The sequence below is a fragment of the Taurulus bubalis genome, assembly GCF_910589615.1.
Source record: "Taurulus bubalis genome assembly, chromosome: 1".
Classification (NCBI taxonomy): domain Eukaryota; kingdom Metazoa; phylum Chordata; class Actinopteri; order Perciformes; family Cottidae; genus Taurulus; species Taurulus bubalis.
In genome coordinates, this window is record NC_136589.1 from 34,969,893 (window position 1) to 34,993,639 (window position 23,747).

Consider the following 23,747-nt stretch of genomic DNA (forward strand, 5'->3'; position numbering starts at 1 on the left):
GTACAGCAAATGTGTACTGATCCATCTGGGCCCTAGCAGGCTGCGGCCTCCATCTTAAAACACGTGGGGCCGTTCACAGGCTTGGCTGGGGCTGTTCTGCCACACACCCCTCTGCACCCATGGTCACCTCCTTCTCTTTCATTTACCTCTATTATTTACTACTATTATCATAGTAAATGTTGAGTAGCTGGGCACCAAAGCTGTGCTTTAAGTCTGAAGCAGGACCGCCGTCGTCTGAGTCTAATGTCTACGCATCAAAATGTGCTGGCAGTCGTAGAGAAGAGGCAGCCGCGAGCACCTCGGACCAACTGGAGGAGGTGGAGGGCGGAGGAGGACTGCACTTGGTTTCGGGAGACTATTGTATTACAAGGCAGCTAATATGGACTTGTCCGGGTGAGACAAGCTCAGGTTTTGTTGTTCCATACACTTAGCACTATGGTTATGTCACGGCACATCACTATATATAGAGTTATCAGTGTGAACCGACACCATGGAGCGGGGCATGGATGAAAACAACACCCCTATGAATCCAGCGTCTGCTCCATTACCTACGCTAATAACGCTGACAGCTGAGCGGAGATGACCCCAGCCCCCTGTTTCCCCTCTCCTGTGCAGATGGCCATTAAAAGGAGAAAGTGTCCCCTTTTCAGTAGAGAAGGTATTTAGAGCTTTTCCTAATGAGTATTTTTTTCTGTGTTTTTGGCCCAAATTGGCTTTGCAGTGATTACAGGCTGGATTGAATTTAACCCCATTCTACATTAAAAAAAGGGACCAATTCTTCAGAAGCTATAGAAATCCAAGAGATCACCATTACTGTTGTTCCACAACTAACCTTGATGAAAAAGTTTTCAGTCTTCAGTCAGATCTATTTTCTTTATTCAATTCAGTTCCATTTTAGTTTCTTTGTTTTACAAAATGCAGTCACTCCTTGACAACTTCATCTTTCTACCAAATTTCCATCACAACGAGTTTTGCTTTCTCCATATTTTAGAGATCCCGAAACAAATGAATGTAACAGAAACCCTTTTGAGGAGTCTGATGAAGCCTGTGATCATGTTGAATACAAAGCAACGGCATATCAGAGAAGTAAGACATCAGACAATAACCCAATCACCTATCCTCCTGTTATCTTAAGCTGTCTCAATTCTACTATTATGGGGGAACTGTGTGCTTGTACGGCTGACAGACATAAAATAACCAGTAGGGGGGTTTGTTTTCTACCCTCCCAGTGTGCTCCGTGCCTGCCTTTGCGAGAGAAAGGACTAATGCTGGCATGGTACTGTATTAGGCACCCCCAGTAGAATAGTGGGTGAGCAGATCGCAAAGATGAATACAAAATACACACCTACACACTCTCAGCTCGTCTCTCTCCTTTGCAAATACACCGAAGCATCAAAATCACAAATCACATGCTTCTGATTGTTTATGCACAAACAGTGGGTCCCTGATAGAATTGCCTACCGGTCCTGATAGAATTGCCCACCGTGTTTAAATTCACCTGCGCCTAGAAGCGTGTCCCAAACAGAGAGGCGGTTTGGTTCCAGATCAATGAGTCTCTCTCCCACTGAAGACAACAGATAATGCAGTGTAATGAAAGAGCCGCCAAACGAGCTGAATAAATGAATGAATAAAGGAACGTGAGACTGGAATTCAGACGCCTACTTACTGCAGGCAAGAAAACCTGTTTTCCAATTGTCTGTTCTCTACAAATTATTCTGCCTGCATACAAATGACAACCAAAAGTGAAGACATTTTGAAAATGTGGAGGTTAGTCTTACACCAGCACTCTTTGTTTACGAATCTTGGGAAAAAAAAAGAGAAATTTGGGATAGTTTTGTGAAACACAATGTATTCAAATTCAATATCCATTTTTTCAGTTGATTTGACGTCATTAAATGCAGAGTGTATGAAAGTATTTTACCAAATGTTGTATTCAGATCTCAGTCATCTGAACAGACTACTTAAGTGAGGAGGCACGATAAACAAACAAACAAAATAATGTAAAGTAGCAATGTGGAGATTTTTCAAAAACTGTGGAGTAATAGTTGGAATTTTAAACAGTTTGAATAAAATCTGTTTTGGTGCTCTAATATTTCAATAATCTGTATATGTCCACTACTTCAAACGACCTCCATACAGTGGTTTGAAGTGGAGAGATTCTGCTCCACAAGCATGCACACGTACTATTGTATACCATTCACATGCATGGGGAAATGAAGGTGATGGGTTTATAAATGCACAACACTTGGGATGCAGTTGATGGTCAAAATATTAAAAATAATTTCCACCTATTTGGTGATGTGATCCAGATACTTGTGAGCCTGAATGAGACAGGGTCAAATATTTTATTACATATATCACATCAGTCCTTAGATTGTGATTCACCTTTTAAAAAAAAGTATGAAAAGACTGTCTGAAATTTATTGAAAATGATCAAATACTTGTTGTGAAATTCGGGGAATTTTCCTTAATGATTTTGTATTGTATTGATGATGGTCACACAAATTAATCATTCCCTCTAACATTTAAATCACACACCCAAAAGCCAAATTTAATCAATGTATGCTACGAAACATATCTACAAAGATATTACACAAGGACTGTTTTAGTGACTTTGTTCCAGAAGTGCAACAGAGACCATAATGAATGAAACAAAAAGAGTGATCTCCTACCCAGCATGTGGTTGGCGACATGGACTTGGATGTCCCATTCACTGTAGAACACCATCTGACATTTGATGCACTGGTAAGTCTTCTTCTGAAAATAAGACCAAAAGGAAAAGGATTGTTAGAAACTACGTAGCAACAAATCAATTCAGAAAAATTTGTGAAACTCAGCGTGTTATAATGAACTATTCGATGCAAAACTAAATAACAATACCTCTTCAGTTTGTGAGGGACTGGCTCTAGGCATGGGGGACAACTGGGGGGTCTTGAGCTGGCCACCGTTGCTTTCTCCAGCCTGTTCCCGATGCACTGTCTGGACATGGTTTTGCAACTCTGCTTCAGACTCAAACTTCACATTACAGCTGGAACATCGCGTCTTGGCAGCGGATAATGAGGATGTAGAAGAGGATGAAGATGATGAAGAGACGGCTTTGCCTTTCCCGTCTCCAGGGCTGAGTCTCTCCCCCTGGATCCATGCGGCTGTGGTTGTTGCCGGGGTGGTGGCTCCACCATGCTGCTGCTGTTGCCTTCCTCCATTCACTGTTGGACTGGAGCTCTTGGAGCCAGCTGCTGTTACACAGGATGCACAGAGTCCGTAAGGTAGGCCGTTGATGTCCAGCTTCACCAGGTCTAGCTTGGACCGGAAATCTTTCAGGCAAGAGGCACACTTGAAAGGTTTTTGGATATGGTGTTGCTGCTGGTTATGAGAGATGATATTGTTGCGGACAATGGGTTGGTGTGGTCCGAACATAGTGCCTGTCTTTTGCATGTGGAAGGTACCATGGATCTTGAGCTCCAATGTAGAGGTGACTGTCTGCATGCACACCACACATCGGAAACCTGTCAGGGAGTTCCTCAGGTCAGGGTGCATCTGGCAATGCTCCAGGAAGTCCTCCTCACACTGCAGTGGCATCTTACAAATGCGGCAGCTGCCTGTGTCCAGACTCTTGCTATGGGTGACCTTGTGCTCAGTAAGGGTGAGCAAGGAAGGGAACCTCTCCCCACAGATGGGGCACATATAGTGTTTGACAGGCCCAAGGTGGGTCTGCATATGCTCCCTCAGCCCAGCCTCAGAGAAGAAGGTGCGGGAACAGACATTGCACTTGTGGTTGCCCTTCATCATCTCAGCTTTCCTTTTCATCATGGCGCTCTCACCAGGGCGTATATTATGGTCCCTCAACTGGTGGTTCGTGAGGAGTGAATCCATGGTGTAAGATGCTCCACAGATGTCGCACCCAAACATGGGGTCTGCAGTATCCACCTCTTCCTCACTTGCATCATGGTTGTTCTGAGACTCCACCACAGCTCCTACTGCTACCCCTGGACCATGGCTGTTGGTTAGGAGACCATGTAGCCCAGCATCTTCTTTAGGCTGGCCATCCACACCACTTCCAGTAGAACCATTAGCACCACAGTTCGGTGCCTTTCCCTCAAACACACAGTGTTTCTCCCTCAAATGCTTCTCCAAAAGGACGATGGCATGGAAGGCCTTACTGCAGAAGCGGCAGTTATACTTCTTGCTGTGGGTAGTGATGTGGCACTGCAGCTCCACCTCTGTGCCGAAGGACTCCCCACAAAAAATGCAGCGGTGGGCACGGCCCTGGTTTTCCAGATGGCTGTGTTTGACATGTAGCTGTAGGTCAGTCTCATGTCTGAAGTCCCAGTTGCAGGAGGTGCAGCGATACACCTTTTTCTCATTGCTGTGCTTTACGGCCAGGTGGAGCTGTGTAGACACCTTTGAGTCAAACACCTCCTGACATAAAGTGCAACGAAAGAACACAAAGGTGTGCATGTCGAGTAGGTGCTTCTGTAGATCATCCACTGAAGTGAACTGCTTGTCACAGCTCTCACAGATGTAATAAGTGGAGGTAATAGTGAAGTGAATCGTCACATGCTTCAACAGGGACTCCTGGTTGGGGAACTCTTTGTTGCACTGTGGGCAGGTGAGTTGGGGCTGCATGCCATCCAGATGAGTTTTTAGGTGGGTCTGGAAAAGGTCTAGACTGGTATACTTGGCTCCACACTGGTTACATATGAACTCACCGGTAGAGCGTGAGGCTGAGCCTCCTTGTTTAAGCATTGAGTGTTCCACAGATATCGGTGAAGAGGGGCTGAGAGTGCGCAGAGACTTCTTTCCATTGTTGATGTAGTTCAGTGCCAGTGGAATGTTCTTGTGATTCTCCTTAATGTGTTTGTTGAGCTTCAGAATACTATTGAATATTGGAGAATTGGTGCAGTACGAACAGGAGTACACCTCTACTATAGACTCCTTGGGAGTTACAGCCAGGGGGGAGTCAAAGCGCAGGCTTCCCCCATCACAGTGAGTCTGACGAACATGCTCCTCCAAAGTAGTCTCTGTCAAGAACCCCATGAAGCATTGGGGGCAGAAGAAGGCATTGCTCTCCTTTGCCACAGGACTGGGAAAGCCATGGGAGCAGCGAATGTGTTCCTGTAGGCCGTTGAGGTCACTCAATACCTCAGGGCAGAAGTTACACTGAAGGAGAGGATCAGGTAAGCTGGCTAACAGGGCAGCATGGTCTTCTGCATTGTGGACCTGCTTAAGATGTTCATTTAGATTTAGTAAAGAGGGCAAAACCTCCAAACAAAACTGGCAAGTATGAGCCTGCTCTGGCTTGTCCAGGTGCATGGTTCGCAGGTGAATTTGAAGCACAGCCAAACTGGAGAACACATGCTTGTTGCAGTAGATGCAACTGTAGGAGACTTTAGGCTGTTTGGAGGAACGACCTCCCATATCTGATGTGTTTTGAGCAGCCCTCTTTCTCCTTCCCCTCGTCTTGGGCACAGGTGGCGCTGTCTCCACCATTGTGGAGCTGTCGACAGAGAGGTTGGAGTCAGGAGTGGTGCTAGAGACGGAGGTGTAGCCCACGGTCAGCAAAGAAGGGCTGTTGCTATGGTTACTAGATTCGGGGAGCTGGTGGATGTCCATGTGAGCATAGAGGTCCTCGACAGACAGAAAGTGCTCAGAGCAGATAGCACAGGAGTGGCCCTTCCTGTCTCGGCTATGGGCCTGGTCAATGTGGGTCAGCAGGGTGCCCTCATCACTGAAGGGCTCATGGCAGTAAATGCACTGCAGGGTGGCACCCAGGCCTCCATCCTCTGATGGAGAGCACTCAGGGTGGCACTCCGCGATGTGCCTCTGGAGCTCCTCAGGGACATCAAAGCCCTCCTCACAACGGCTGCATTTGCGAGTTTCTTTCAGCTCAAGGCTTGAGCTGCTGCCATCTTTGCCCCTTTCGTGCACTTGCATGTGGCCGTGGAGAGAGCTGGAGGAAAGGAAGCCTCGGCGGCACACAGGGCACTTGTGGGGTTTGTTAGAGGCGTGAGTTTTCATGTGGATCTTGAGGTGATCACTGCGGGAAAAGGCAGAGTCACACTCTCCACAGTGGTACTTCTTATCACCTGTGTGTAGTTTCACGTGCCGATCTCGACTGCGCTTGTGCTTAAACAAGCGACTGCAAAAGGTACAGCTGAAAGGGAGTTTATCCCCGTGGCTCTGTTCGTGGCGCTTGAGGAAGCTTAAGCGACTGAAGGACTTGTCACAGAACTGGCATGGGTATGGCAGGCCAGGGCCTCCTTCTTCCTCGCCAAAATCATAGTCCTCGCAGTGTCCTGGAGAAGTCTGATCCTTACTGGAAGGAGATGATGCTGGCCAAGAACATGAAGGGTCATCCTCCAGGTCAGCACCGTCTGGATAGGAAGACAGAAAGAGAGAAAAGAGGGTATCGGGGGTATTTCAGAGGGGAAAAGATGGAGAGAGAGAGAAGGAGAGATTGAGTAAGTGAGGTGTTCTGTATTAGCAACTAATTTGTCTCACTCTTGGCTAACAAAAGGTGGGCCACCGTGGTGTTATTTGTCATAGTAATTATAGGGTTGTCGTGTATGAATTTAGAATTCTTCGCAACTTCGACAAGATTTTCTTCAGTGGAAACAATACCTCTCCTTAGGTATCTAAAAAGTTACACTTATATATGCAATTTAAAGTATAATTAAAAAAGAGAATAAGTGGAAATACTTTTACCACAATTAACCTTGTATGTGGCCATGTAATGGCTTAGCCTACTGTGACTCAAAACACAATCTCTCTGACATTTAAAGCCAACACAGGACAATGGGTGTACTTTAGGATGTAAACCCGGCATGAGGTAAATTAGAACATTTCTATTATTCCCTGAACAATTACTAGAATATTTTTGAAAAACAAGAGCCCTTGAAATGACCTTAAGACAAGAGGGGGCAAAATCAGGGAAAAGCAGTTCTCAAGAGTGAAAGAGAAGATTAAATATGCAATTTAAACCACAGTTATGCATAGCCTTTAGGAAGCCTCCACTGCAAAACAGATGATTTTCATGAAACATGGGTCTTTCAGAACATCAGTCAATAGATATCAGATTAAAGAATGTGCATTATTATCATATTTGTCTGTGGGGTCTGCGCTAAGCCGTGAGGCAACTGATACAGGATGGATGAATGTGTGCGCTGATGCAGAGGGGGGCAAGGAGGGGACAGGGAAACGGATAGGGGAAGACAACCGAGTGGCTAACTAACTCACTCAAGGGCAAGCAGGTGCAGAGAATGACCCGAGAACACCAGACAACTGACAATGCAGCCCCCATTTGTTTTACAACCACTTTAATGTGTCCCTTTACAAAACACCTCTATGCCAACATTCCATTCCCCTGGTTCACCGTACAGTGATATGAATGGAAAACACGGGACACCACTTTCCACAAGTTCAAAAGGTTACAGACCACTTGTTCCCGCTGCAGAATTCTAAGTGCTGTGAACTTCCTTACCTAAATAAAACAAAGTAATCCCAACCCCTTCAGAAAAAAACTGTGTCAAAAGGCCAAAACTTCGAATGGGAAAAACAAGAGGAAACTGCAAAGATTTATGAGTGGGGCGAAGGAAAAGCACAAGCTCTTTCCAGGATCCAACCTCTGTTCTCTCCTTCAGCTGACAACTGTAAGTCTCTCTCTCTTTCTCTCTCTTTCTCTCTCTATCTCTCGCTCTCCCCTTACTGTTGTTTTTGTTGGGAGATCTGCCCTTTGTCAGGATATCATGCCCTCTTTGAGCACTTACCCCCATCAGGGCCTATCTTCAGGAAACAGATGGGGTCGGAGGCCATTCCCTTGCCCCTCCAAACTGCTGAAAGCAGCACATTGAGAGCCCACCTCCACATCGTGGCCCTCCCGGAAACCTCCCGCCCCTGGCAAGGCGCCCACTCTGCACACACATCTCACACTCAAGGAGCGAATCTTGCTTGATTTACTTGCTTTATCTCTCACATGTCTCAATGTTTTTTTTTTCTCTCTCTCTCTCTCTCTCTCTCTCTCTCTCTCTCTCTCTCTCTGGTGTGAGGGAGGATGGGTGACTCAGTGCTATGCCCTCCTCCACAGAGGGGGCGGATCTGCCCTCACTCATACTGCCTCCCAGGGTATAGGAGGAGAAGACAGTGCAAGAAGAATGACCCCAGCCAATGCCTTGCAGTCAAACATATTGGCTTGGAGACAATAGTATAAAACAAGCAAATAAATGGGGCCGTATACAAGGCTAAATTAAATTCTACTGTCTTAAATGAGAATGTCTTTGCCTTGAGACATTACTAAGCTGTCAGGACAACATCCTTGCATTTATTTTTGTTTGTTTACTGGATTTAGATTATTTATTTAGTGCCTTAGCTCCAATAACACACATACATAAAGCCATGTCTGTAGGGGACATGTGGGAGTCGAAAACATTGCTTTAGTTCAACTAGCAGCTAACATGCTTAGATGGACAAATAGCTATGATAATAGTAGGTTTCTGAAATATTACAGAGGCTGCTGTCAACTACAATAACACCATGCAATTAATATTAAAGAGTAATGATGTAATCAATTGGTCTCCAAGTTACGCCTATTGCACTATTCAAGTCTCATCTTAGGGACGCACCGATCCAGATTTTTCGGTTCTAATGCGGATACCTGGTCTTGTAACAAATGTAACAAATCAATAGATAGATATAAATTTAATTAATCGTTATTTATTATTTAAATAATAATGTGTGCAGGAGCAACTTGATAAAATAAAAACATTTAACACATTTTAATGCAACTGGTCAAAACCAGAACAGGAATTGCAATTTTAGTTTATCATGTATATATATATATATATATATATATATATATATATATATATATATATATATATATATATATATATATATATGTCGATATTCGACATTAGTGCATCCCAACATCATACTAAAATATGCTGTATATGTTTCTGCTGTCAGCAATTATTATTTTTATTTATTATTTATTTTGCACAATTCAAACAATAAAATAAAAAATCATAACAGAAAATTAATAGCACAGTGCAGGAAGAGACAAAAAGCCAACTAGGCTTATTTGAAGCCTCCACCTATATAATATTTAAAATTTTACAAAATTACAAACATAAATTTAAACAAAAAAAGAAAGAAAGAAAAGAAAGAAAAATAATGTAATTTTTGGATTTTTTTTATAGAGGGACATTTCTTTTTGAGGTGGGAAATGTTATTCCATAACTTGGTTCCACTAAATCTAATAGAGAATTGACCTCTGCTAGTCAGTAATTTAGGAGGATGAAGATGTGAAGATTGACGAGTTGAGTAAGAATGAATCTGTGAATTGACTTTGAAGAAGGTCTTGAAATTATCAGGAATATTTCCTTCACCTAAAAGTATCTTATACATGATTGTTAAGTTCTACTATTATGGCCATCAAAATGCCTGATTTCAAACAAAGATTATATCTGTAGTAATGCATTCAAAGCGGAAACTGTACAATTCGGGTACAAATGACCTTCATAGTGAGACTTACTATAGTTTTTCCACTCTCTCTCTCACACACACACTCAGTAACACACACACACACAGAAAGCAAGAGCAAACACACTCACTCACAGTAACAAACTATGTGCAGACATACATGTACACATAGAATACACTGGTACAGGCGCAATGGCCGAAACAAGTGTGTGAACAACTGTAGATGAAAGAGCAATCTTCCTCAGGAGACCCCAAGAGGAAATAGAGAGAGGGAGACTTGTTTTTTTTCCCTTCTTCACCCAGACAAGAAATGCCCAGGCCTCAGCAGCAGCCTGAGTAAATAAAAGAGCGGGCCTTACTTCCCTGTCTCTCGGGCCGGGGGCCTGTGCACGCCAGCACTCTCTGTGCTGCTGCCAAAGGGGATGCTGGGGCCTGAAAAACTACACCCTGCAGCTGAAGGGCTGTCTTTGTTGGTCTGCCAAGGCCTTCCTGAGCATCCTCCAGCCAACAGCCTGTCACGTCCTGGGAGGAAGACCTCCATCTTAAGGCCTGTCCCTCTCTGGGAGTTCTGTCCCTACCCCCTCCGTCTTGCTCTTTTTTTTTTTTTTTAAATGCCTCCTATATGGAACAAAACAACCTCATTTGGAGAGCTCCTATAGGGGATGGCACAAAAAAAAGGTGCCATGGCCATATTTACCAGTAAGATATACATTCAGCTGCAGCACATGAAAACTTTTTAAGAATAAAGTGAAAAAAAGTGTTGCTTGATAAGTTTAATGTATCAAAGAAATACACACTAAATAAAGACATTTAAAACAGCTCCATACAAATTAGTGTTTCTTTTTTTCTTTAACTGTAAATGTAACCACTAAAAATTCCCCCTTCACACGCAGGTCTCCGTTTCCTCTCCGCCAGTCTGAACTACTCTTTGTGCACCACTTCCTCTATGTTCATTTATAGCACCCTTTCCCAGAGTAAATACTCCTGTTCAAATAAGATCGTTAATGCTGGGAACAGGCCATTTCTGTACACTGCGGCACAGCTTTTAAAACCCCCGAAGAATGTTTTGATTTATGCAATTAGTATTTTTTAGATATATGAATATATTTTTAAGAAAGTAAGTCATTAATTTTCCTGATGACATTGTTTCCCTTTGGACTATAATAAATATGGCGGAAAATACTGTCTCTAAATTTTAAATGCTAAATAATAAGATTAATTTGAAAAGAATGATTACAATTTAATTATTTGCAGACAAAAGAGAGTTTGGGAATGGAATTAGAGAAAACCCTAATGCCTATTATGTATTTATGCCAGAAATAAATGAAACAGACAAAAAAAGTCAAATGAATTATCATGTTAGATGTTTTTATTCATTTAACCTTTATTTAGTCAGAATAATACCATTGAGATTTTGAAAAAAATTTATTCGGGCTGCAGCGAAAAAGGCCTTTGTCAAAAAAATATTAACAATCTGCACAGTGCTCAGCAAAGTTATTCTGCTACTCTCAAACCCAGGCACAATTGTCTTGCCGTTTTAGAATGTTGCGATCTCTTTCTAAAACCGCCCGCACTACACACTAATTGATGTCTTTTCAGAAATTTCCAACTTTTCATCAATTGTTGATGAGGGGTAAAACTATAGATCTCTAAGATGTTCTGTGAAGTTAATATTTCACTTGGATGAAAATAATGATGGCTGTCCCGAGACTCCCTGTCTTTCTCTGTATCGTGAAGGACTTTGTAACACATTGAGTACAGTAATAACATAAATAAATAAAGATGTATTTACATCATTACTTATTGACTTTTTTTTATCAAATCATTTGCCATTTGTTAGCAGGCCTCAGGGCCACTCTTCAACATGAAATAGCCATTTGTGATTCTTTAGTTTTTTTTATCCAGTACACCCTCCTGAAACCTTTCAGGGAAGGTTTGGGAATAACTTACTGCTGGCACCCGGACTTTCGCGTCTGAGGTCTTGGAAGCAGTTCAAGATGGCTTATCACTGCCTGACAGCAACAGAGTACACCTCTCCTATTTAGGAAGCCAAACTCTTATCCAGGTCCAGGACCTTATCTTATCAGAAAAGTGTTTTTGCTATCACTCATCTGCCACTTCTATAGCAAGCCAGACTTTGTTCAAAAGCCATTCTAGTGAAGCAAAGCATGGCCATGTTTTCAGCCGCCAAACCTTATCTTCCCGTGTGTTGTACCAGAGATCTGTACGTAGTGGTTGTCATAAGAGATGTGTTTGTGTGAGTGTATTTGTGGCACATTGGGGATTGGGGATTCAATGAATAAACAAAAAGCTGACAACTTGTCTGATGTAACACCATGACCCCACTTCATATTCAGAGAGGGAATCTTTTTTACAGTTACTGGGAAAAGTAGTGAGTCTCTCCCATGAGACAATGCATGTGTCATCTCGACGCTTTTCCTGTTCTGATGCCCAAATAGCAATGTGTGTCTGAACAACACACTATCATGTACGGCCTTGTCGATGACACAACCACTTAAGATCTAATAGAGGAGGTGGTGAGAGATTTTTTTTTCTTCTGTTTTTTTTTTTTACATTAGCTATGCCTCCAATCTCCCTGACTGAGAGAGAGACGGGTGGTCGATTTGTTTTTTTGGGACTAACTCTCAGTCAGGTGAACAAATCACTCTGTTGAACCTGGACCGAGAGCTCAGAGGACACAGAGCTTTTGGAAGAGGCCCAAGGCTGGGCTTTACTCACAGTAGTCCTGTTTTAAGACATCAAATCCAGTCAAAATGAAACACTGAGAATTACCAGTAGCTGTCGACGAAAGTGCCAAGTGGCTAGACATGGCTTTTTGCACCGTACAGCTGATCAACACACACGAATACGCACAAGTAGAGGTATTTAAAATGAGCAGCTATTCACCAGCATCAGATATAGTGTTGTCTATGCGTGTTTGTGTGTGTGTGTGTGTGTGTGTGTGTGTGTGTGTGTGTGTGTGTGTGTGTGTGTGTGTGTGTGTGTGTGTGTGTGTGTGTGTGCTGTGTGTAAGCTCAGCCCGTCTCCCTCTTTTTTTTAATATGTTTTTTACACATCACTGAGAAATGTCAGGTCCCACCCCCCTTGCTACAGATCAATCAAATCCACGATGCTACAGGATGAGAAGGTGGGGTTGTGTGAGACGACTGCGAGGAGCAGCGAACAAGGATGCTATCTTTTACCAAACAGGGTGGAAAAATACTGGATGAAATAAGGATTCACTTCCTGGGGTTTCATCAGTGCCGTAGCGGCTCTGGCCTCACATCATGTACACAACGCAATTTCCACACACACACACACACACACTTGGAGGAGAAATGCACAGCCGCCCCCAAAAACCAGCAGTCAATGGAGATTTTTTTCACACAGGGCCTGACACAAAGAGCTGGAACATCAAGCGCTGTCCCGACTCTGTGGTCTGGGTGTCCATTATTCTGGCCCTCATGGCTCCGTCTCTCAACCATGGGGAAGCGGCAAACTGTCAACTACTTTGTCCACATTACCCACGTCCCCCAGCTCAGACAGGAGCACTTGGTCACTGTCCCAGAAATCACAGTGCCCCAGTGGCGTCCCAGGAAAGTTAGACAAATGGAAGGCCAGAGGAGGAAAAGTAGGGCGGCCAGTCATCCTTTACCAGGCTTTTTCTCTCCTTGATAGTGAGACACAGTGAAAAGTGGAATTCCATTACTAATCGCAGAGATGTGTACCTTCTGCACTGATGTCTCTCCACCAACACGGACCAACTGAAATCAATACTAATGGTGACAATCAATAATGATGTTTATTGAGGTAATGCCTCTGAAACGACAGATGATGTTTGTGCTTTGGGCAGGATCCGCCTCACTTTTCCACAGTGAAAATCTGCATTAAGAGTCCATAACCACAGTGTTTGAACTCTGAAAGCAGAGAAGACTTAATGCTGGGTAACATATTTCTTATCCTCCAGAGCAACTGCATACTATAACTTTAAGGTCACTGAGGTCAGCAACACACTCAAGCACAACATGAATTCCAGATGACCTTTAAAGATGATGTTAGTATTTTACTGCTTTAGAAATACAAGTGCAGTGCCTGTGCACAACAAGTCTGGTAACGGAAACGAGCCAAATGATTTTCATGAATTCGCGATAATCGATCATACGAACACCCCAATTTGCTCCCGAAGGCTGTGCCCATGGTGTATGAATGATAGTTAGTCCTGATGATCAGGGGGCACCTTGCATATAGTCCCTGCCATCTGTGTGTGAATGGGTGAATGATGACATGTAGTGTTGAAGTGCTTTGAGTAGCCGGAAGTCATATCGGCGCTACAAGTATCAGGCCATTTACAATCTGGTTCTTCTTCAAAAAGTATCCTTGTAATGTTATCCAAAGCCATGTGTCGTTAGCAGCCTGTTTCCAGCATACAGCAACACCAAAACGGTACTACTACTATTACTACTACTACTAGTCGTAGTAATACCACTACTTCTTCTCTTTTCTTCTTTTTCTTTTTCTTCTGCACACAAGTTTGCCTTCAGGGCTTTCTGCCAGAAAACTCCTTAGGTTTAGGCAACAACCTACTTGGTTAGGTTAAGGAAAAGATCATGGTTTGGCAGATGGCCCTGAAGGCAAAATCCTCCTCCTAAAACATTTTGATTCTTCTGTTTCTTCTTCTCCAGAGTTCCTTTTCGGTTTACAAACCAACTTAACGGTATTTTACCGTCACCTACTGGACTGGAGCACGGAGCAGTAGATTACGTTGTTCGCTTGTTTTTTTAAGTATATTAATATTGAATGTGCCTTGTACTGAGGTTGTATTTTATCAATATGTTTGGCCCTGCTTGCTGTGTTTAACAAATGCTAAATCAGGGCAGAGCAAAGTCACAGCGACAGGGTTAACAAGAAATTAAATTGCCAAGAGTGCTTCAATTTGCTGCTTTCAAAATCAAATCTTTTTTTCAAAAGAAAAAAATACAGAGAAGAAAAGGGAGACATTTAATTATACAATTATTCAAGAAAGGTGAATTTAGGGTTCATAATAGGTTCCTATTCAGAGTGCAGTGGGTGGGCTCGAGGGCTAATGTTGATGTCTTTTTGTTTCAGTCGCATTTGACTTGATTTGAAGTGTTCGAAATATTAAAATGGAATCACACCGGAACCACAATACACTTCCCAGCATGCATGTTATTATCTTTGTGATGCCTGATATTGCGTTTTTTACATTTCAAACAAATGTATATTAATTGACTATCACTGTGACACATCTCTGTAAAGTGGAATCATTTAAATAGTCAGTATACTAAACAGTATCTATACAGGCAGCCGGATTAAGCTTTGGCGACGAGTGATAAGACCTACAGTAAAGCTTTGCTGCAGTGCAAGATGGTCAGAGGACGCGCTTTGGATGGAGGTGGAGCAGTTTGTGTGTGGGAGAGCGGTGGTGGTTATGCTGTCATCTCCTGTGGAACGGAGCTGCAGGTGGTGTGGAGAGGAAGGACAGTTGACCACTTCAGGTAGGCTAAAGCACAAACAGGAAGGAGGCTGTTCCCTGGGCCTTGGCTGGACCAGCAGCCACAGTGAGCCTCCCAGGGGGAGAAAGGAGGATGGCAATCTGTCCCCCAGCATGCCCCTTCACCGCCTGCCTCACTGCACTGGCTCTAAGGGACTGCTGGGCCAGGCGGGACCGGGCTGGGCTGGGCTTCAATCGGCAGGGGAGCCTCTCTGTGCATATGTGTGTGTGTGTGTGTGTGTGTGTGTGTGTGTGTGTGTGTGTGTGTGTGTGTGTGTGTGTGTGTGTGTGCGTGTGTGTGCGTGTGTGTGTGTGTGTGTGTGTGTTGCTCCCTCAACACTGCGACAGACCAGGCGCACGACCCAGTGGACAGTCAGCTAGCCAGTCAGTCACCGTGAGGGATGCTGCAGCACTGTGCTATGCTAGGCTACGACTCTATTAACATTTCCTCACTGCACAAGAGTTTACTTAGATGCTCTTTTATTTCTCCCCACTCTTAGTTACCCATGGAAAACATGATTTATGTCATACGCTTGGAGAAGAAAAAATTGTTGTGCGTACAGAAATATGCTGAGTTACTGTATGGTTGCTTCATTAAAATAGGGTTTGCTCTGCAAGTTTCAAGGGGCGCTATCCATTACTTAAAACCACGCACAGCACACACTGAATTCAGAAAATAGCGTCTAATTCATTTTCATCAAACCACCTCATAGTGACCCATAAAATTTCAGCTAGACTGCAAACAATTATTTCACTTTTTGAGGATAACTTCAGACACTTGGATCTTTTTTTTTTTAAAGGCACATAGTCTGCCAAATGCCCTTAAAAAAAAGTCTGAATCAAGACCTAATTTTTTTCTTGCAAAGGACGCCAAATATCCCATGCATATAGACAAGCAACCCGAGATGCATGTGTTAGCTTTAGCATTTATCAGAAAAGCCTGACCCTGCCTCTTGATCCACGACCTTTGGTTCCCCTGATTAATACACTGTGGCTCTATTTGATATCTCCTCAACGCCATCCCAGCTTGTCAGTGGTAAAACAACTGGAGACAGCCCAGGAGGGAGAAGAAAACACGCAACTTGGAGAGGAGAGCGGGAGGGGAAGAAAAACAAGCATCAACTCAAGCAAGACGATGTATTTTCATGCATCCCTGTCTTAAATGTCAAGATTTCTTAACCCTCAGTGGCTGCAGCTCTGACACCTCTCCAAGGTTCAACAGAAACCGCATTCATTAATAATTAGCTTAGCTGTGAGAACAGGGAGTGAGACGGAGAATGAAAGAGCCGGCGAGCCGGCTAAAAATGTAAACTTCTGTTCTTTCTCGAGAGAATCGAATTTCACCACAAGTTTTTTTTTCTAATTCTTCCTCATTTCTTGTTTTCCTGGCGTGTTGGCCTGAGTCCCGCAGGCAGCCCATGAACGAGCGATGCAGACGTCGCATCAGCCTCACTACTCCCTCCTCTCCTTAATCATGGCTCTAATACCCTCCAGATGAATAAACATCTTCATCCCCTCTCCGTTAGAGCCAGAAGGCTCCACCACTCTCGAATCCAAGAAAGGGAGAAAGAAAGAAACAGAGAGTTGAAGAAGGAGCACGGGAAAAAGGATGACAGATGGAAGGGTGGATCAATGTCGAAATGAACCAACAGCAAAGTAACAAAGCCACGGCAAGATTTTCTGGTTCTTCCCATAATTCCTGTGATCTATTTCCCCCTTGACACAATTATCACAGTCCTCCTAATTATTTTTTCTTCTTTAACAGATTTCTAATGGCAGGCCGTGTTTTTTTATGATCATGTTGGTAAAGTGGAGGTTTTGGGAGCTGTTGTGCAACCTTGTCGCCTCAGACTGTGTCCACAGACTGCACAGGAAGGGGGAAAGGGGGGTGGGGGGAGAGGGAGGAGGCGGCAGGGGGGAGGGGGGTTGTCTCTGGAGAATGGGCCAGACCCCAGACCAGCACTTCCCTGGCCCAGTAACTGTGCCAGAATACTCATGACATGTGTGTACAGTATGTGAGCACAAATGGCAGACAGATTTAGGGGTTTGCTTTGTTTCCCCTTCTATTGTGTTCTGCTGGTATCCAGGCAGCTCATCATATTATCTTAAGTATTATGAAAAAACACACACACGCACACACACGCTGACACACGCACACCTTCGTCCATCACCCTCATCTTCATTAGCAGAACAGGGCTAGAATATGAGGCCTGAATACATCCAGACAAATGACTACAGGGCATTTTACTTATTCATTCATCACTTCACATTGATTTATTCCTGTTTATCTATTTATCAGTTGCAAAAAAACTTTTCCTCCCCCGATTGCTTTTGATGCTGAAGTACTTAATGGAAAACTTTCAGGGTCACTGTAGAAAGATCCCTAAAAGAGATAATTGAGGTTTATCTTACCATCAAATACCTCCTCTCACTCCAACACCCCAATGGGTACCAATCCTCTCCCTATTTGCATAGGCCCAGCAATCCTGGCTTGGTAACCATTTACTTAGCTACACACCACCACCTGGGAGGCTATTTATATGTCTGTCTCTGGAGAGGAACTGCCAACCAACACCCCAATGTGAATTATCATTCATTCAATACAAGTTAAATTGAGGAAAGCCCTCAGATGCTCAGTATAACTTTAGATTTGGACTCTGCTTATATGATATCAAAGGGGCTGTATACAGTATTGGGAGCGTTTATATTGCCTTTCAACTGCTTTTAAAATGGCGACGGCTTGCAACGGCAACAATGCAAACGACGACACAAGTGGCAACGGAGCTCACAGTGTTTGACTGAGGGGGAACCGGACGGCGGGCGCCGATACAACGACGTTCTCGGCCGTCATCGCCATACAATCATACAACCAGTGGACCGCATGGCTGGCCTGGCTATGTAAACAAAGCAAGGAGGCACCGGATTACAGCACATGCAGAGGGAGAGCAACTTCATTCTGTGCTCAGGAAGACATTACTCTATATCTTCACATCGCAAATAGCTGTTTGCTGCTCCACCAATGCTCTGAATACCAAATTGTGCACTTTTAAGTACATCAATTTAATTTTGTGTTAATAAAAAAGAAAAGATTGCGGCATATTAAATATTCAGGTGTTTTTGTGTGCTTTTTTTGGATACTGTGACCTTCCATATGCAACTCTCCTGCAGAAACAAGTAATTTTCCTTCTTATATGCGGTAATCTTGAATCCGAATATGCAGCTCACTGTGATGAACCCATTTCAAGGATCATCATTCCAGAGAGTGAATGTAATAGTGCCCCAATATCAGTTATCACTGACAGCAACATTCATATCAGCTAATTACTTTTCATTGGGCTTGTCGACGAGAGGACATCAGCCTTTATCTGTATATGAAAGGAGAAGCCATTACTATTATGCTATTACTGTGAAAGAGCTGGTGTTACTGTACCACTAATATAGAAAGGCCATACAGTGAGGTGGTAATAAACCCCCCGTTGCCTCCAGTGGCGGTTTTACAAGACTATATTTAATATTAAAAGAATATTACCAATATGGTGACCTTTAATTACATTTGGCATGCAAATAGGTTGACGAGTGACGAAGAGAGAGCAGATAAATAGATGTTCTAAGATTAACTTTGGAGTCCTGATGACACACACATAACACAAAGAGCTCTACTCGCCTGGAAACAGGATCCATGCTTTTTTCTTTTACCAGCATATATCCAGCACAAACATAGGAGGCCAATAGGTCAGAGCAGTGCTTTCTCCCTGCCTTAATTTGTATTTTCCTTCGTGTTCTTGGGTTAGTGAGGTGACTGTCGTCTCTGCGGCTGTTCATTGTCTGAGGGAGGAGTTGAATTTGGGGAATATAATCCCACGCACTATGCCTACAGCAGGGAGGAAATATGGGCACAGAGGTGGTGCACGACCCCCTGGGTAATTTGTAAAACATGAGCAATGGCACCCGAGCGCCATGCTGATGCTCGGGTCAGGTGACTCAGTCACAGGTGCACCATGGGAGGATCTCTGGTGAGGAGGCACACCTCCCACAACAGCGCATGGTGGGCAACACAGTGTTTTTCGAACATGGAGCTCTCTAGGAAGTTGCCTCAGTCTTTATTTTTAGGAATGTGCAGAACACTGAAAATGCAGCAGAGGTGGTGGCTATATTGTTCCTCATATTTTTCTGTTGTTTATTTAACTTGCATTCGTAACTGAAGATGAAACGTTGTTACATACATTGATCTCTGAGACGCATTAAGGAACATAACAGCACAACACATTACACATGCCCAAGCCCACACATGTCACTTTAAGAAGAAGTCTTGATTAGGATGCAGCAGACACAACATCCCACATGCACTCTGCTTTGCTAGGCCTCAGATAACCTTTATCCTATAGGGTTTAATTAATGTCAGCCAGTCTGCTCTGCCTTTCAGAAGGAAACAACTTATTTCTCTGCCCTCATGGAGCTCAAATCCCTCTGTTTCACTGGTGAGGCCGGCTGCCTTGTTTATCCCAACTACAGGTACTGCTCCCTATTAAGGCCAGCACTTGTTACAGGGAAAGGTTGAATTATTTACCAACAGTAGAGCGTGGGGGGAGAGAGAGAGAGAGAGAGAGAGGGAGAGAAAGAGAGAGAGAGAGAGAGAGAGAGAGAGAGAGAGAGAGAGAGAGAGAGAGAGAGAGAGAGAGAGAGAGAGAGGCGGTTCATACATATGATGAGATTGTAATGTTGTTTTATTTTTAATGTTATGGACAAGATTAATGATCCATGGACATAAATACAGGTGCTGATTACTAAGTAAAAGGGCATCCTTGCATACAATCGTTGGGAAATAAGGCCATACTGGGATGAGTAAATTGCCCTCAAAACATTATGCATTAAATCTCTTTGATGATGAACGCCCTGTGTCTAAAAAAGACGGTGGAGTTTTATACATTTGGTCATGTGTAGATAGATGAATGTGTCTTGGTAAATAGATACCAAGGGTGCTCGTGCGCACTCTTCACCCAGGGCAAACTGTCTGCATTCTATCTGCATCTCTGCCTCTCTGCACAATACAACAAAACATACAGAAAACAAAAGGGAGCACAGAGGGGGAGAACGGAGAGACAGACCAAACAATAAACCCAACCGCAAGAGACAGAGTTTGACTGTGTGTGTGTGTGTGTGTGTGTGTGTGTGTGTGTGCGCGTCGAGGAGGGAGACAGAAAGGGAGAGGAGGACGAGGGAGATGAAGACAAATGCAGAAAGGGAGAGAGACAGAGGGCGGCGGAGAAAAACGAAAGACAGAGGGAGAAATCAAATTTGCAAGAACATAACAAAAAGCTGTATCTCCGACAAAAGAGAACACACAAGGGTATTTGTCTAGCTGTCTACACCAGCAGGATCCTCTGAAAGTTTATTAAACTAGAACCCTTCAAGAGAAGGCAGAGAGTAGTAAACTATACTACTGGGGAGGAAAAGAGAGAGGGAACGGGAGTGAGGGATAGGGGGAGGTGGGAGTTGAAACAGAAAAAAGCTTGCTTTTCAGCCTCTGTCTCAGAAATTCTTTTATTTCAGCCATGCATTAAGTAACCTCCCCACTGAGTTCTGCTCCCCTTCCTGGTGTGGATAAAGCCGTCCCTCGGGGGAGCCGCTGGTAATTTCCAGCTTCGCCAGAAACTCAGGTATTAGAAAAGACCGCTTGGGGACCTGCCACAATATACCTTCACAATTTCATACGCACTCAAAAAGAGGGAGCCCCTCCCTCCCAGACTTCCCCCACCTTCCCAGTAAACCCCCTCGAGGGTCCCCAGTTCAAATTTCTGAAGTGCAGACAACGGGTGTATGTCTGGGGAAGGGGAGGGTGATGGTGGTGGGGGGCCCGTGGGACCGAGCACCAGCGATATAAAATCCACTGCATGGAGGAGAAAAAAGCATTTCCTCTCTGGTCTGGCAAGAGTGCCTTTTTTCCCCTGGCTCCCACCAGAGGCTTTTTACAAAACATGTGTTGCTGACATGTTGACAGATTGCTCAGTGAAGTGTTAGGCGCATGCACACGGCTGGCCATTTAGGGGGACATGGCTTCCTACCCAACATCCTCTACCTGAGGCACCATGTTTTATACATCATCCCTTAAAGAAAAAAAGGAAACAATAAAAGGTAAGGGAGTTGCTTCCTTTGTGAGGAAAGCAGAATATCAGAGAGCGGGGAGAGACTGCGTATAATGCTGCCTTAGCTGAACTGCGGCGATGGGGAGGAGCAACGGAAGTGAGAATCAGGGAGGGAAATGGTTTCAGGCAGGAAAGGAGATAAAGCAGAGAGGTGGGGGAAATGAGCTTGAGGATGTATGGTGTGCTTATGTACAGCAGGTGAGCCTGTCGAACTAATAAGAAGCCCAAAAGACCTCCCCTTCGTCTTCCTGTGTCGAGCCACCAATAGCAGGCAGGAGGATGGAATCTGATCAAAGGCCAGCTTCCAGATCCAACTTTCGCTCCTATCAGGGTATCGACAGCACACGTCTTAATCGCCCTGCGGCTCAAAAAGTGCTGCCGTGGCAACAGGATGGAAATGGGGATCATAATGTATTCATGGTGCCGGCGACCTGGGGGCTGCGGAGCGCGCACTCTGGGGACCGCACTTTACCCAGAGCCAGACGTGTCTGGGCAAAATCACTCCACACAAGACAGCAGCAGAATACTGAGGAGCCATGACAGGATGGAGGGAGGGAGGAAGGGAGAGAGAAAGAAAGAGGGGAGGCAGCAGAGAGAGCCATCCGGATAGAAATGGAAGGTGATAATAGAAAACAAAGACGGAGAAGGGTAAGGACATTAGACGTAAACAATGGCAGCCGAGAGTGTCAGAGTTTACAGCAAAGGGAGGAGGAAAGGTTGCATTACTCCGGTAGTGGAATCAAACTTCAAAAACACAAAAGATCTGAGGCTTGAGGAGGAAAAAAACAGGATGTGATTGGTGAGAAAGAGGCTTGCTGGGATGAGTGGCTCTACCTTGAGAAGCCTGATGCTGCTTGACCAGGTGGGTGGTTGGCTGGGAAATAAATTGCAGAGGAAATTGGTCTAGATTACCAGGGCCACGAAGAGACATGGCCCTTTGACCACGGCAAGGATGGATAAATGGCTGGATGGGTGAATGAATATAGGTGCAGAGAGAGGGGAAGATTGATGGCTGAGCAGATAGATGGTTCAGTTGGATTGAAAGTCCAGTTGCACACCACCCACATACCCTCCCATCCCACCCGCTCCTGAAAAATAAATGCTTACATTGGAGATTCATCTTGCTTTTTTCCCTGGCTGAATGCAACGAGCTCTCTGACCCTTTCCATCCTCATGATCTCCCCCTCCTCCACACACACACACAAGCACACACACACAATTCTCAAACTCATACACACCCGCAAAAAAATGCGCACATGCACAAATAAACAAACAAACACAAAGCTATAGCCTGACCTGCTATTCCTCAACAGGAGGGCAGCTACAACAGGCACCATGCCAGGTAAACATCCTCAAGCCTTGTGCACTCACTGCAGAGGGTAAAGCTCAATGCTGGAAACACACTCTAAAATACAAGGAATAGTCAATTATGTTTAGGACTGGGAAGCCATTCTTAGAATATATATTCCTTTTACATGGCCCTCCTGCTGTATTTAGAAATAAAATGAAAAAAATAAAAAAGACAACTTTTGCTGCATTTCATATCAAGGTTCCCCTGGAACAGAAAGTCATAACACTCCCCCCTAGAGGTAATGATTTGAATGCATTAAGTCTCCTGAAAAATGAGAGGATTCACCTGCAGACTGCGGTGCGTCGTACTGCACTAACTATCCTCCACACGTAGTACACCCTCAGGCATTCAACCTAGGGCCAAAGACAGCTCCCCTGTCTGTCTTTCCTCCTTCCCTTTAGCTGACAGGTTCTTCAACTGCTAAGCTCCAACACGGACCTCTGTGTTTGAGATGACTGTGCACAACAATCAAGGGAGAGACAGACAGACAGAAAGCGAGAAAGAAAGAAAGAAAGAAAGAAAGAAGGCGAGAGAAGGGACGATGAAGAGGGGCGAGAGCAGGAGTGCGGGCAAAGAAGAGGTGGAGAGAAACAAGGACATCAACAACTTGTTCTCACAGAGAGATGACCCCTGGCCATCCCGAGGCATCTGGTTTATCTAGCTGTCTGGGTAAGCCACGCACACACCTAATAACTCCAGCCCGGTCCGTGTCCCATAGGTTTTTTTATCCCGGATTACGGATGGGGAATGACAATGGGCTGGTAAACTACTGTGCCTCGTGTCGAGGAGCTCATATCTGACAAGGAGTTCTCCATGATGAAAAGGCCGGGCGAGTTGAGAACAAGGTTCAAAGTTACTGAGAAGTTATGGCATTAGTTTCTGAATTATATTTACATTCTGATGTTAAGATTAAATCCTTAGGTTTAAGACGCCTATATTTGCAATGGTGTGTTATGGCTGATTTGTATGCATCAGGAATAGCCTAGTATATCTCAAACTGAAGGTCAGATATACCCTTAACTCTGAGTTGTGCATAATGTTGTGGCCAATATGGAGATGTGGTTTGGACTCTAACCTCCCTCTTTTTTTCCCCCTCATGTTGCATGGCGCTGCTGAACAGACCTCAATCTACTTCTGTGGTGGAGATTAGTAATCATCTAGGGTCTTCATATTGATGGCCAGGCTCAGCTTGTTTGCATATTTACTGGCCTCAGAGCCCAGTCGCCTGAGGTGAGAAGCAAATTACATTTCTGCTTACCCCCAC

At 44.2% G+C, this 23,747-nt stretch overlaps 1 protein-coding gene across 1 annotated transcript in view; it reads right to left on the bottom strand.

Moving 5' to 3' along the window:
* The window catches only part of znf521 (zinc finger protein 521), a gene marked incomplete at its 5' end in the record, with an annotated part of 90,161 nt that overhangs the window by 43,631 nt on the left and 22,783 nt on the right, over nt 1-23,747 (bottom strand). Inside the window, 2 exons of the mRNA XM_079215085.1 lie at nt 2,673-2,757; nt 2,881-6,374. Of these exons, the coding sequence (XP_079071211.1) occupies nt 2,673-2,757; nt 2,881-6,374 (3,579 nt within the window). The remainder of the gene's footprint in view (nt 1-2,672; nt 2,758-2,880; nt 6,375-23,747) is intronic.